This window comes from Scomber japonicus, chromosome 3 (assembly GCF_027409825.1).
Source record: "Scomber japonicus isolate fScoJap1 chromosome 3, fScoJap1.pri, whole genome shotgun sequence".
NCBI classification, from domain to species: domain Eukaryota; kingdom Metazoa; phylum Chordata; class Actinopteri; order Scombriformes; family Scombridae; genus Scomber; species Scomber japonicus.
In genome coordinates this window covers 30,871,121-30,887,338 of record NC_070580.1, presented here as the reverse complement: position 1 = coordinate 30,887,338, position 16,218 = coordinate 30,871,121, and the positions used below count along the sequence as shown (strand labels likewise).

General features: G+C 40.3%; 2 protein-coding genes across 2 annotated transcripts; both read right to left on the bottom strand.

Moving 5' to 3' along the window:
* Window positions 1–7,167: 7,167 nt before the first annotated feature.
* LOC128355339 (nuclear factor 7, ovary-like) lies at window positions 7,168–8,613 on the bottom strand. The gene has a single exon (XM_053315583.1). The coding sequence runs from the start codon at window positions 8,611–8,613 to the stop codon at window positions 7,168–7,170; it is 1,446 nt and encodes a 481-aa protein (XP_053171558.1).
* Window positions 8,614–11,349: 2,736 nt separating this feature from the next.
* LOC128355337 (nuclear factor 7, ovary-like) lies at window positions 11,350–12,886 on the bottom strand. Its single transcript, XM_053315582.1, has one exon. The coding sequence runs from the start codon at window positions 12,799–12,801 to the stop codon at window positions 11,350–11,352; it is 1,452 nt and encodes a 483-aa protein (XP_053171557.1). The 5' UTR covers window positions 12,802–12,886.
* Between the last annotated feature and the right edge of the window lie 3,332 nt (window positions 12,887–16,218).

Below are 16,218 nucleotides of genomic sequence, written 5' to 3'. Positions count from 1 at the left end.
GTTATATGTGTGTGAACACTGCATGAATAGAGGAAAGGTGATGGAGCGGGTTGGTTGTTTATCAAATGGTGCTGGGGACTGAGTGTATTTAGGGGAGGCGGAGTTAGAGAGCGACATGAATATAATGAAGGGATAAATAGTGAAACTAACTACCTAGGGACCATCAGCCTGGCCCTCTCTCTTATAAGAAGGTCTCACACAGGTTCTTTAATACCAAGTTACAAGGCGGATCACTCAATAAATGTCTTTCCCTAGAAACGGGACATTCCCGACTTTGTTTCTCTCTCCACCAGTTCTTCAGACAGTCATTACAGAAGCTGTGGCTGCATGTCAGGACAACTGGATCTTTAAAGATGTCATGACAGACAGGACAGGAGAGATCCTTTTCTGATTGAGAAAACATTTTTACTCCGCAGAAAACACACCAGATTAATCAATGATCGATAATTGATCGTTAAAAATGTTGTCGATCACATTAAATGTTTATCGATCAAACGCTGGTTTCAAATAGAAGTTGTGTTGCATAGTGTGAGTCTTGAAGCAATGCAATGAATTTCACTATGTGGCAGCAATGAGACATCTTACCAACAGGGGGCGATATTTGACAGCTACCGTAGATATCCATACGCGTAGATTACGGGGGGGACGGGTGGGATATGTCCCCACCACTATTTATAATTTGAATTTTGTCCCCACCACTTTTAAAATGTGCAAACCAATTGCGACCGAAAAAAAATCCCCACATACTCAACCGAAATCGTCGAGTCTAAATCATGCGATAGGCGCGCACTATGACATCCTCACTGCATGCACACCTGCCTGGCTGTGTGTGGAGCAAATGAGCGAGAGGGGATTGTGATCATCAGTACCTCATCCAGTGGCGTGGTGCGCCGCGCGCGCACCTGTGGGCCTTGCCTTTATTTTTGTTTGTAAAATTTATGAAATAAGAAATATTTAACGTCATAGCAAGGGGGAGGGGGAGGAGGGTAAACGTGTGCTGTCTGTACACGGCGTTATAATGGAGAAGTGGCTTAAATCATTTTCAAGACAAACAGACAAAATTGACATTTTTATTCAGAAAATAGCCGGTCCTTTTGCTTCCTGTAAAAAGCATGCTTGTGACCCTGGATAACGATATGGATACATCATCTAGCCTGCATGTGGACTGCCACATAAGGTAAGAAATTGGTTTACGTAATTTTGCTGCTGGTTTTGTTTGCTCGTGATGACCTGGCCAAAGGTAACCCATGGTCCTAAGCTACGATTGTGATCTGATTCTGGCTGGTGGTCAGCTAACAAGCTACACACAGTGGGATTGCTATACCAATGTGGTTATAGTTGTTTTGTCTGATTGAGATATGTGACGTTAGACTTGAAGCCTGGTAGGCCTATCAATATGTTCTCGCATAACCTATGTGATTATCCTAAACTGTAGGATTTTATTTGCGGGCAATTTGCTTATGATGTAACGAGTGAAGTCTACATTGGTCCTTCGCAAGTGTTTACTGGTGGTCAGGATTTGACAGATGCAATTCTCGTCTGGGTGCTTTTTTCTTCTGTTTTTTTTAATGCAGTATAACATAAGCTGCCAGCAGCCCTGGCTCTCAGAAGGCTGATGCTCAGTACCTCGTTTCATTTCGTACCCCCTTTACAGTCTGGCATTGTTTGTCTGGTAAACTTTGTTGATGTCAAGAGAAGTGTTAAATTGCCAACACTGTTCTTTGTCCTATGTGTATTAGTATTACATATCCCGAGCCAATACACTGGTGTTTCCAACGCCGTTTTGCAAAACAAGCCAAAACACAATCTGTGGTTTTCAACTTTTATTGTTCGAATACAATTTTCAACACCTGACAATACACTGTAGAGCAGGGATTCCCAAACTGTGGTAGGCCTACGCGTACTCCCGGTGGTACGCGAGCTGCTTCTAGGGGGTACGTACGCGAGATGAAAAGGGCTATGGCGGACAGGTGTTAAAATTAACTTTTTAAATCTTTTGTAATTAATTCATGAATAAATACATAATTTCGAATCGGATCATAACGATATGGAAACATGAAATTAAAGGATATCACTTATAAACTGTGTAGGTGTTCATCAAAAAAAGGGCAGCTTATTAAACATGACGCTGGAATAGCTACATCAATAGAATGCGTTACTTTTGTGTCGGATGGTGGGTGGTCGTGGGGCAACAGTTTTGGAACCGCTGCACTAATTCAAGACTCATTGTGGATATAACAAGTTTTTTTTTTTAAAACAACAAAAACGGAAAGGAGGGGGGGGGGGGGGGGGGCGTTACGTTTTTTGTCCCCACCACTTCTAAAACCAAACTGACGCCCTTGTAGATATCAAATGTAAACATGAAGAGGTCAAGGCAAAGTTTGGCGTGGGACCTTTTCAAACTAAAAATGACGGAGTTCGTTGTAAACCTGCACCTTGGCCAGGCCAGGATAGCACCACAATGCCTCTGCATCCCGGCTACTTCGGTCCCGTCAGAGCGTTTCAGCTGCTCGACTGACTGTCACCAGGCTGCGCTCACTGATCCCTGAGCATGCTAGCATGCTAACCAACAAGAATCAGTAGGCTGGAGTTACTTTACTTTGTCAGCAGTGGAGAGTCACCACTAAAGCCTTTAGGTGAGTCACTCTTGTTGTTTTATGAGGCTCTAGTTTTATGAGGCTCTAATGATTAATCGATAATTGATCGTTAATTTTCCCGATGATCGATCAAGAAAATGTATTCAAATGCCCATCCCCATGTCAGTCTTGAAAGTTATCTTAAAGTTGCTTTCTTTTTTAGTCCTAGCTCCTCTAAAATCTTCTTTATCAGCCTACTCTTTGCCAGAGTTGAGTAGTTATGGCTATGTAGGTTACAGACTATAAAATATGAATGATCTAGTTTGAAAACTAGGATTATCCATCTGCCCCCTGTAAAGTAATTGACTCAACAATATCTCCATTGAATTTAAAGGAGAATGGCGACACCTGCTGATTGTTGAGAGGCATGACAAATCAGTCACTCCACTTCACATCACTATCAGCCGAATGAGTCTCTTGTAAAAGATATTAGATCAGCATTTTTTTGTGCACAGAATATAAAAACTAATTTCCTTGTAGTACTGTCAAAGATACCTGTAACATTAGGAGAAATTATTTTTGATAAATGATTTTGGACACTCACTTATTTGTTTCACTCTCCACCAGTTCCTCTCACAGTCTTTTACAGAAGCTGTGGCTACATGTCAGGGCAACTGGATCTTAAAAGATGTCATGACAGATAGGACAGGAGAGATACTTTTCTGATTGAGAAAACATTTTGTTTCTGTTTGAAGTAGAAAACACAGCAAATAGAGTAAGCTCTTCAGTCTCTTCAGTCTTGACTTTAAGGCATAGTTCCTCTAAAATGTTTCTTTATTATGTGGAATCAGCAGAATGTTGAAGAGGCGATATTACAGTAGTCCAGCTTCTTTTCTCTGTGGTTGGTTATTTTTAGATGAAAATAATCATGCAGTCTGACAATAAACTCGACAACCACAGCTGCTCTTGACTTCTGTAATTTTCTGTGGAAGTATATTAGCAACAAAACTGAAAACTGGAAATGAGCTGAAGGACAAAGTTTATTTATAATATGTAAGTTTATTTAGAATAACAGTCAAACAGGGATAAAACAATAATGTACAATTAAGAGTGGATTCAGGAAGTATTCAGACCCCTTCCCTTTTTGCACACTTTGTATTGTTGATTTTATTCTATATGAATGCTCATTACAAATGGAAACATAAGTATTTAGACCCTAAACTGCATTATTTTTCTTAAGATGAGTCTACAACCTGATTTTAATCCACATGTTGAATTGACTGAAAAATGTTTAGAAAGGCAGATATAGCTCTGTGTATAAGGGAACAATATATACTGCAGGACAATCAGGACAAAAAGAAATCCCCAGTAACTTACAGTACGTTTATAATTAAGCTTGAATCTAAGTCTTTAAAAAAAGAAAAGAAAAAAGGAATGAATAAAAGCTAACAGTCCAGGACAAACAACACAATTTGGCCTGACATAGAATATTTTCTTACTTTCTGCTTCCTTTTTTTTCTCCATTAAAAACAGTTTATACATTTTACATCAAAACCTGCATCACTTGTTCTTAAACCAGAACAGACACTTTGTGAGTGCGTGTGCGTGTGTGTGTGTCTGTGTGTGTGTGTGTGTGTGTGTGTGTGTGTGTGTGTGTGTGTGTGTGTGTGTGTGTGTGTGTGAGAGAGAGAGAGAGAGAGAGAGAGAAAGAGAGAGAGAGAGAGACCAACTCAATTTATATTTTGAAACTATGCTTAGAAGACATGTGACAGTACAGTTTTTTTGGTAAAAGAGTGTCCCATTATCATTGCTGTATATGCCAGGAACACTCATATACATCACTCCCTGATCATTCATATACAGACATGTATCCTTGTTTACAAGCTTTGGACAAACTGGCAAAAACCCCCACAAAAAACATAGTATGTCCATCTAGAACCTGTGGAGAGCAGACCACAAGCCTGGAGACAAAGGGACTGTGTGCTGCTCCTTTGTTACAGAGACTGTAACTGGTAATATCTTCATTGGGAGTTCATTCAAAGTGGCAAAGTATGGAAACAGTCTCTCAGTGAAAGTGTGTGTGAAGGTGTGTATGTGTGTGTTAGTATCAGGATCAGAGAATGACACTTTTCCTTTGTCCCAGTCCATATGAACTCTGATCCTCTGCAGCTTCTTCTTCACTGAGAGGACTTTATCAGAGAGTGATGCAGAGACTGCTGTATATTTTCCATTAATGAGACACACTTCCCAGTATCCAGCAAGTAATTGTCCCTTGTTTCCAGCAGATTCATTTACCAAACCCACACTCCAGAATTTATCATCTCCAATCTCCACATCCCAGCTGTGAGTCCCCAAATTAAATCCCTGAGAGCCCAGGACGTAAAGGTGACCATCAAACCTCTCTGGGTTTTTAGGAAGTTTCTGTTTCTCTCCACATCTCACACTGGTCAGATCTTCAGAGAGGTAGAGTCTTGGATGAGCAGTGTTTGGATCCAGAATCACAGGAATGTAGGAGACCATCTCCTTCATCTTAGTCCAGACGTTGAAGGTCAGGTTGCCCAGGTGTTTGGCCACATCTATCAGAGCTCCTGAGACCAACTCTGGATCATCCAGCAGGGAGCGCTGCTGGACTCTTTCCAGTGTAGTCTTGTAGTTTAGCAGGAATGAGACGTCTTCAGCTCTCAGCTCCTCCTCTGTGACTCTGATTGTGTCTGAAAGAGCTGCTATCTCTCTGTTCAGAGTCTCAATCTTGTCCTTCATCATCTTACTTTTCTGCTCCTCTTCCTCCCTCAGAGCAGAGATCCTGGCCTCCTCTTCCTCTTGTAGAAACTGGTGAAGCTTCTTAATGTGCTCCTTAATCTGCCTCTCTGTGTCTCTGGCCTGGACCTTAATGTGTTTTGCTGCATGATCACATTGTCCTTTAACTTCTTTACAGAGTTTTAGTTTCTCCTGTAAGGAATTAAGGGATTTCTTGAGCTCCTCTTTGTGATCCTGTCCATGACAGACGTGAAGGGACAGACTGTTTTCTGATTGAGAAAACATTTTTACTCTGTTTGAAGCAGAAAACACAGCAGACAGGGAGGTTCAGTGTCAAAGATTCTCTTACTTTCACTTCGAATTGTAGCTCCTCTAAAACTCTTCTTTATGATGTGGAATCAGCAGAAGGTTGAAGTAGCAGTGTACCAGTAGTCCAGTAATCCCAGTGTTTCCAGTGCTCCCAATATTCCCTCCTTTATGTGACCTCTCTCTGTGAAATTCTTGAGTTTGGTCGGTTGGTGAATCTTGAACACACTGTGAACAAAAAGTGCAGTAGTGCTCTATGAATAACATCACCTGATACCCACAGTTATGGAATGAGGAATAAACATACTGCACACACTCATCTGATGCATGAGATAACACGTCAGGCTAACAGGTGTTATTTCAAAGTGTGGTGGCAAACAGAGGCGTTGTAGTGAGAGTAATAGTGAAACTAACTACCTAGGGACCATCAGCCTGGACCATCAGAAAGGTTAATACTTGTTCTACTTGAGAGAACTGACACATTGCATTCTCAATTGAATTTTGGTGCAGATAACGTGTGTGGAAATGCAATCCAGTAAGTGGGGGCGCTGTTGTATTTCATTGTGGTATTGAACCTAAGAACATACAAAGTGATGTGAGGATTGCACTGCCACTTTGCACTTTGAATTGTCAATTGCCAAATGCATTTTCAAATTGCATGACAAAATTGAAGCTTGAATTGCCATTTTGCAAAATGCATTGCCATGTGAATAAAGGTGTGGAAGCATATTAGCAACAAAAAAATGGAAATGAGCTCCAGGACACATTATGTTTATTTATAATATATGAGTTGATTATGAATCACATGAAACAATAATAAAACCAGGATAAAACAGAATAATATACTGTAAACAATGGATACAGGAAGTATTCAGACCTCTTCACTTTTTGCACCCTTTATTGTGTTTTTGATTTAATTATATACATAGATTCTCATTACCCATGAATCTACAAATAATAACTCATATTTACAAAGTGAACATGTTTTTAGAATTTTTTACGAATGCGTTAAGTCAAAAACTGAAATTTCTCATTCATAAAGTATTCAGTCTCTCTCTCTCTCTCTCTCTCTCTCTCTCTCTCTCTCTCTCTCTCTCTCTCTCTCTCTCTCTCTCTCTCTCGTATATCCTAGGAACACTTACATATATCACTCCCTGTTCATTCACAAACTGTCATTTGTCTTGTGTTGACAAACTGTGGACAAAATAGCAGGAAACTTTTTTTTCTTGATTTTTTTTTTTTGCATAATTACATATACAGTATTACATATATAATACTGTAACTTTAAAGTAATTTAACATTTTTGGTCATAGTCATAACACAATCATGATTCAGTTTCAGGGTTATATATTGATTATCTTCTACCAACTAAGATACTAAATGATGGCATTGTTATGCAGCATTACTCAACCTAAACTCTTATATACATCACTCCCTGTTCATTCATATACAGACATGTGCTTTGGACAAACTGGCAAAAAACCCACAAAAAAACAACAGCAACAACAACAAAACATGGTATGTCCATCTAGACCCTCTGGAAAACAGACCACAAGCCTGTAGACAAAGGGACTGTGTGCTGCTCCTTTGTTACAGAGACTGTAACTGGTAATATCTTCATTGGGAGTTCATTCAAAGTGATAATGTATGGAAACAGTCTCTCAGTGAAAGTGTGCGTGAAGGTGTGTATGTGTGTGTCAGTATCAGGATCAGAGAATGACAGTTTTCCTTTGTCCCAGTCCAGATGAACCCTGATCCTCTGCAGCTTCTTCTTCACTGAGAGGACTTTATCGACGAGTGATGCAGAGACTGCTTTGTATTTTCCATCAAGGAGACACACTTCCCAGAATCCAGCCAGTATTTGTCCCTTGTGTCTAACAGATTCATTTACCACACCTACACCCCAGGGCTTGTCATCTCTGACCTCCACATTCCATCTGTGAGTCCCTGAGTTGAAGCCTTCAGAGCCCAGGACACAGTGATAATAGTCAAACCTCTCTGGATTTTCAGGAAGTTTCTGTTTCTCTCCACATCTCACACTGGTCAGATCTTCAGACAGGATGTGTTCTGGATGAGCAGTGTTTGGATCCAGAATCACAGGAGTGTAGGAGACCATCTCCTTCATCTTGTTCCAGATGTTGAAGGTCAGGTTGCCCAGGTGTTTGGCCACGTTTATCAGAGCTCCTGAGACCAGCTCTGGATCATCCAGCAGGGGGCGCTGCTGAACTCTTTCCAGTGTAGTCTGGTAGTTCAGTATGAAAGAAACGTCGTCAGCTCTCAGTTCCTCCTCTGTGACTCTGATTGTGTCTGAAAGAGCTGCTATCTCTCTGCTCAGACCCTCAATCTTCTCCTTCATCATCTGACTCTTCTGCTCCTCTTCCTCCCTAAGAGCAGAGATCCTGGCCTCCTCTTCCTGTTGTAGAAACTGGTGAAGCTTCTTAAACTGCTCCTTAATCTGCCTCTCTGTGTCTTTGGCCTGGACCTTAATGTGTTTTGCAGTTTGATCACAGTTTCCTTTGACTTCATTTAAGAGTTTCAGTTTCTCCTGTAAGGGCTTCAGGGATTTCTGGAGCTTTTCTTTATGATCCGGTGCAGCTTCATTGATGGGTGTGAATCTGTGGTTTTTGTGTGTTTTTGAATCTCTGCAGACGAGACAGACTGGCTGCTGATGATCCAGACAGAAGAGTTTGAGTCTCTCAGAGTGCTCACTGCAGAGAGGCTCAGACCCTGCTGAAGATCTCTGATCTCTCTTCTGTAAGAAAGCCTCACAGAGGTTCTGTAATACCAAGTTACAAGGCGGGTCACTCAATAAATGTCTTTCTCTACAAACTGGACATTCCCGAGTTTGTTTCTCTCTCCACCAGTTCTTCAGACAGTCTTTACAGAAGCTGTGGCTGCAAGTCAGGACAACTGGATCTTTAAAGATGTCATTACAGACGGGACAGGAGAGATCATTTTCTGATTGAGAAAACATTTTAACTCTGTTTGAAGAAGAAAACACAGCAGACAGGGAGTTTCTTCAGTCTCAAAAGTTCTCTTAAAGTTTCTTTCACTTTTGGTCGTAGCTCCTCTAAAATTCTTACTTCTCATGTACAATCAGCAGACGGTTGAAGCAGCAGTGTACCGAAAGTCAAGTAATCCCAGTGTTTCCAGTATCCTTTCCTTTGTGTGACCTCCTTCTGTGAAATTCTTGAGTTTGGTCGGTTGGTGAATCTTGAACACACTGAACAAAAAGCGGAGCAGTGCTTTATGACTGATACCCATAGTTATGCAATGAGGAATAAACATACTGCACACACCCATCTGATGCATGAGATAACAGGTCAGGCTAACAGTTGTTATTTCAAAGGATGGTGGCAAACAGAGGCTTTGCAGTGAGGGTAATAGTGAAATTAACTACCAAGGGATCAACAGCCTGGCCCATCAGAAAGGTTAATACTTGTTAAAGCTCTTACAGTGCTGGAGGTAAAAACGTCTGAATTTGGTGGATGTTATATATGTGTGAACACTGCATGAATAGAGGAAAGGTGATGGAGCGGGTTGGTTGTTTATCAAATGGTGCTGGGGACTGAGTGTATTTAGGGGAGGCGGAGTTAGAGAGCGATATGAATATAATGAAGGGAAAATAGTGAAACTAACTACCTAGGGACCATCAGCCTGGCCCTCTCTCTTATAAGAAGGCCTCACACGGGTTCTTTAATGCCAAGTTACAAGGTGTATCACTCAATAAATGTCTTTCCCTAGAAGTGGGACATTCCCGAGTTTGTTTCTCCCTCCACCAGTTCTTCAGACAGTCTTTACAGAAGTTGCGGCTGCATGTCAGGACAACTGGATCTTTAAAGATGTCATGACAGACGGGACAGGAGAGATCCTTTTTCTGATTGAGAAGACATAGAAGTAGCAATGTACCAGTAGTCCATTAATCCCAGTATTTCCAGTGTTCCCAATATTCCCTCCTTTATGTGACCTCTCTCTGTGAAATTCTTGAGTTTGGTCGGTTGGTGAATCTTGAACACCGTGAACAAAAAGTGCAGTAGTGCTCTTTGACTAATGTCACCTGATACCCACAGTTATGGAATGAGGAATATACATACTGCACATACTCATCTGATGCACAAGATAACATTTCAGGCTAACAAGTGTTATTTCAAAGTGTGGTGGCAAACAGAGGCATTATAAGGAGGGGAATAGTGAAACTAACTACCTAGAGACCATCAGCCTGGCCCATCAGAAAGGTTAATACTTGTTCTACTTGAGAGAACTGACAGATTGCATTCTCAATTTGAATGTTGGTGCACATAACGTGTGTGGAAATGCAATCCAGTAAGTGGGGGCGCTGTTGTATTTCATTGTGGTATTGAACCTAAGAACATACAGAGTGATGTGAAGAGCCTCTTTGCACTTTGAATTGTCAATTGCCAAATGCATTTTCAAATTGCATGACAAAATTGAAGCTTGAATTGCCATTTTGGAAAATGCATTGCCATGTGGATAAAGGTGTGGAAGCATATTAGCAACAAAAAAATGGAAATGAGCTCCAGGACACATTATGTTTATTTATAATATATGAGTTGATTATGAATCACATGAAACAATAATAAAACCAGGATAAAACAGAATAATATACTGTAAACAATGGATACAGGAAGTATTCAGACCTCTTCACTTTTTGCACCCTTTATTGTGTTTTTGATTTAATTATATACATAGATTCTCATTACCCATGAATCTACAAATAATAACTCATATTTACAAAGTGAACATGTTTTTAGAATTTTTTACGAATGCGTTAAGTCAAAAACTGAAATTTCTCATTCATAAAGTATTCAGTATCTCTCTCTCTCTCTCTCTCTCTCTCTCTCTCTCTCTCTCTCTCTCTCTCTCTCTCTCTCTCTCTCTCTCTCTCTCTCTCTCTCTCTCTCTCTCTCTCGTATATCCTAGGAACACTTACATATATCACTCCCTGTTCATTCACAAACTGACATTTGTCTTGTGTTGACAAACTGTGGATAAACTAGCAGGAAACTTTTTTTTCTTGTTTTTTTTTTTTTTTTTGCATAATTACATATACAGTATTACATATATAATACTGTAACTTTAAAGTAATTTAACATTTTTGGTCATAGTCATAACACAATCATGATTCAGTTTCAGGGTTATATACTGATTATCTTCTACCAACTAAGATACTAAATGATGGCATTGTTATGCAGCATTACTCAACCTAAAATAACACAATATACTTATCTAGAACCCACAAACCTTTAGACGAAGGGACTGCCATTGATGACCAGTTTATACATTTTACATCAAAACCTGCATCACTTCTTCTCAGAGTTATAACTCCAGTTAAACCAGAACAAACACTTTTTCTTCATTATCAATTATCAACAATAATTTAGAGACCGTTGTTTGTACATTCATGATTATAGTGTAAACAGGTAATGCATCATGACTTTTCTTTGTGCAAATTCATCAAAATGTGTGTGTGTGTCTGTCTGTGTGAGAGAAGTAAGAATATACTTACTACAAGACAGCAACCAACTCATTTTTTTTGTGTGTGTGGCAAAAGAGTGTCCCATTATCATTGCAGTATATGCCAGGAACACTTATATACATCACTCCCTGTTCATTCATATACAGACATGTATCCTTGTTTACAAGCTTTGGACAAACTGGCAAAAACCCACAAAAAACATAGTATGTCCATCTAGAACCTGTGGAAAAAAGCCCACAAGCCTGTAGAGGAAGGCACTGTGTGCTGCTCCTTTGTTACAGAGACTGTAGCTGGTAATATCTTCATTGGGAGTTCATTCAAAGTGATAATGTAAGGAAACAGTCTCTCGGTGAAAGTGTGTGTGAAAGTGTGTATGTGTGTGTCAGTATCAGGATCACAGAAAGACACTTTTCCTTTGTCCCAGTCCAGATGAACTCTGATCCTCTGCAGCTTCTTCTTCACTGAGAGGACTTTATCAGAGAGTGATTCAGAGACTGCTTTGTATTTTCCATTAATGAGACACACTTCCCAGAATCCAGCCAGTATTTGTCCCTTGTGTCCAACAGATTCATTTACCAAACCCACACCCCAGGATGTATCATCTCTGACCTCCACATCCCAGCTGTGAGTCCCTGAATTAAATCCCTCAGAGCCCAGGACACAGGGGTGATATTCAAACCTCTCTGGGTTTTCAGGAAGTTTCTGTTTCTGTCCAAATCTCACACTGGTCAGATCTTCAGAAAGGATGAGGTTTGACTGAGCAGTGTTTGGATCCAGAATCACAGGAGTGAGGGAGACCATCTTCTTCATCTTGTTCCAGATGTTGTAGGTCAGGTTGCCCAGATGTTTGGCCACATCTATCAGAGCTCCTGAGCACAGCTCTGGATCATCCAGCAGGGGGCACTGCTGGACTCTTTCCACTGCAGCCTTGTAGTTCTGCAGGAATGAAATGTCTTCAGCTCTCAGCTCCTCCTCTGTGACTCTGATTGTGTCTGAAAGAGCTGCTATCTCTCTGCTCAGACCCTCAATCTTTTCCTCCATCATCTGACTCTTCTGCTCCTCTTCATCCCTCAGAGCAGAGATCCTGCCCTCCTCTACCTCTTGTAGAAACTGGTGAAGCTTCTTAAACTGGTCTTTAATTTGCCTCTCTGTGTCTTTGGCCTGGACCTTAATGTGTTTTGCTGTTTGATCAAAGTTTCCTTTAAAATTTTCAAATACTTTCAGTTTCTCCTGTAAGGGCTTCAGGGATGTCTTGAGCTTCTCTTTGTGATCCTTTGCAGCTTCATCAATGGGTCTGAATCTGTGGTCTTTGTGTGCTATTGAATCTCTGCAGACAGAACAAACTAGCTGCTGATGGTCCAGACAGAAGAGTTTGAGTTTCTCAGAGTGCAGACTGCAGAGAGGCTCAGGCCCTGCTGAAGATCTCTGATCTCTCTCCTCTAAGAAGGCCTCACACAGGTTCTTTAATGCCAAGTTACGAGGCGGATCACTCAATAAATGTTTTTCCCGACAAACGGGACACTCCCGAGTTTGTTTCTCTCTCCACCAGTTCTTCAGACAATCTTTACAGAAGCTGTGGCTGCATGTCAGGACAACAGGATCTTTAAATATGTCATGACAGACAGGACAGGACAGATCCTTTTCTGATTGAGAAAACATGTTCATTCTTTTTGAAGCAGAAAACAGCAAATAGAAGAAATTCTTTAGTCTCAAAGGTTTTCTGAAAGTTACTTTTACTTTTTAATTGTAGCTCCTTTTAAAAACAATTCCTCATAGCATCAGAAGATGGAAGTAGCACTGTACCAGTAATCCCAGTATTTCGAGTATTCCCAGTCTTCTCTTTATGTGGTCTTTCTGTTAAATTCCTGAGTTTGGCCTGTTGGTGAAAGTTGAACACACTAAAAGAAAAGCGCAGCGTTGCAACCGCTTCACTTTGCCCACAATAAGACAGTACCCACATACTGCACACACCCAACTTATGTACGTCACTACACCTCAGTTGATTGGATATATACGTGTGGGGGCAAACAGAAGCACTGTAGTGAGGGGAAAAGTGAAACTAAGGGACCCAGGGACCAGACATGTTACTGCAGGTTCACATGTTTTCGGCATTTCGTAGTCACATGCAGATGTTGATTGAACTATTTGGTGTTTCACAGTTTTATTATATAACTCGCCTGCTGATGCTGCCGTGTCGTCCCCATTTTAGTTAGTTGGAAATAATGCCCCATTGGGTTGCAATGTTAGATAAATCTCAGCCATTCTGTGTAGTCAAACACAGTATTGCATCCTTCCTGAATATCACATCTTTTGATTACACAAGACATAAGCCATGCTAAGTTTGATGATGATAATTTTATTCATAATATGTAAGTGGATTTAAAATCACAATGAAACAACACTTCTCTCATTTTCTATGGAAGCAAATTAGCAACAAAATTGAAAGCTGGGAAATGAGTTTAAGAACAAACAAAGTTTATAAGTTGATTTAGAATCACAATGAAATAATAATACTAAAACAAGGATAAATCACAATAATGAACCTTAAACAGTGGATTCAAGAAGTATCCAGGGCCCTTTGCTTTTTCACACTTTGTATTGCTGATTTAATTCTATATGGATATTTATTACTGTTAATCTACACAATAAACCATATTTACAGAGTAAAAACATGTTTTGCAAATGTGTTAAAATTCCAAAAATGAAATTTGTCATTCACAAAGTATTCAGACCCTTTGCTGTGGCACTCCAAATGTGGTCAGGTGCATCCTTTTTGCTTAATTATTCTTGAAGCTTATTTACAATTTGATTTGAATCCAATCTTTTTAAACTGAATTAACTAAACAAAGCTTAGAAAGGCACACACCTGTGACTATAAGGTCCCACAGTTCACACTGCATGTTAAGTTTCTGCTATTTAAAATACAGTAATGATCGATTACTCAATTACAATATCAAAACTTGCATCACTTCTTCTCAAAGTCACAACTCAGTTAAACTAAAACAAACATCAAAAAGCTCTGTCTTCAGCGTTTGCTGCATAATCGTCAAATTTAGTCTTTTTCTTCAGTATCAACAGTAATCCAGTGACTGTTGTTTGTGTATCCATGGTTACAGTGTAAACAGGAAATGCATCATGACTTTTCTTTGTGCAGATTCACCAAAATGTAAAGAAATATACAGTATTTATAGAAAAAGTAGGTCTGCAACTAATGATTATTTTCATTTTAATTACAGTTACAGCATCATTATTTCAACCTTAGTCAACATAATTAGAAAAAGTAATTTAACATTTTAACTCACGGTCATAATACAAATGAACAGATAATTACATTTCAAGGTTATATACTCATTGTCTTTTTTCCCCTGGTAATAGTTTTGTCTACTCCTAGCATTTCAAATAATCTCAACTCTCCTCTTACTGATTTATCCTCGATGATGTTGCTTTCCTCCTTTGGGCCTTTGACTTTCTCATAGTGATTGTATACCAGGTACTGGAGACATGCAGGTCAGATGATCAGGTTTGGTTTCCACCTCCCCTCCTCTTTGACTTTTCCCTGATTCCTCTTGTCTGTTGGTCTTTTCGCTTTCTCTAAATGTCAAGGCTTCCTGAATGTAACATTAATGCCAGTTTATCTAGTTTCTTGAACAACTAAGATGCTAAATAATGGCATTTCTAAGCAGCCTTACTTAAGCTGAAAATAACATATCATATGTCCATCTAGAACCTGTGTCGAGCAGACCACAAACCTTCAGATGAAGGGACTTTGTACAGCTCCGTTGTTAAAGAGACTGTAACTGGTAATATCTTCAGTGGGAGTTCATTCATGATGCCAATGTAAGGAAACAGCTTCTCAGTGAAAGTGGGTGTGAAGGTGTGTATGTGTGTGTCAGTATCAGGATCAGAGAATGACACTTTTAATTTGTCCCAGTCCAGATGAACCCTGATCTTCTGCAGCTTCTTCTTCACTGAGAGAACTTTATCAGAGAGTGGTGGAGAGACTGCTGTGTATTTTCCATTAAGGAGACACACTTCCCAGAATTCAACCAGTGTTTCTCCCTTGTTTCCAGCAGATTCATTTACCACACCTACACACCAGAATTGATCATCTGTGACCTCCACATCCCAGCTGTGAGTCCCCGAGTTAAATCCCTGAGAGCCCCGGACACAGAGGTGACCATCAAACCTCTCTGGGTTTTTAGGAAGTTTCTGTTTCTGTCCACATCTCACACTGGTCAGATCTTCAGAGAGGTATAGTTTTGGATGAGCAGTGTTTGGATCCAGAATCACAGGAGTGAAGGAGACCGCCTCCTTCATCTTAGTCCAGACGTTGAAGGTCAGGTTACCCAGGTGTTTGGCCACATCTATCAGAGCTCCTGAGACCAACTCTGGATCATCCAGCAGGGAGCGCTGCTGGACTGTTTTCACTGCAGTCTTGTAGTTTAGCAGGAATGAAACGTCTTCAGCTTTCAGCTCCTCCTCTGTGACTCTGATTGTGTCTGAAAGAGCTGCTATCTCTCTGCTCAGACCCTCAATTTTCTCCTCCATCATCTGACTCTTCTGCTTTTCTTCCTCCATCAGAGCAGAGATCCTGGCCTTCTCTTCCTCTTGTAGAAACTGATGAAGCTTTTTAAACTGCTCCTTAATCTTCCTCTCTGTATCATAGACCTGGACCTTAATGTATTTTGCAGTTTGATCACAGTTTCCTTGAACTTCTTTAAAGGCTTTAAGTTTCTCCTGTAAGGGCTTCAGGGATGCCTTGAGCTCCTCTTTATGATCCTGTGCAGCTTCATTGATGGGTTTGAATTTGTGGTTTTTGTGTGCTTTTGAATCTCTGCAGACGAGACACACTGGCTGCTGATGATCCAGACAGAAGAGTTTGAGTTTCTCAGAGTGCAGACTGCAGACATCTTCAGACCCTGCTGAAACTTTCTGATCTTTCTCTTGTAAGAAAGCATCACAAAAAGTGTCAGGTTGATCCATAGATGATCTTCTCTTACAAATTGGACACTCACTTAGTTGTTTCTCCCTCCACCACTTCTCCAGACAGGCTTTACAGAAGCTGTGGGTGCATGTCAGGAC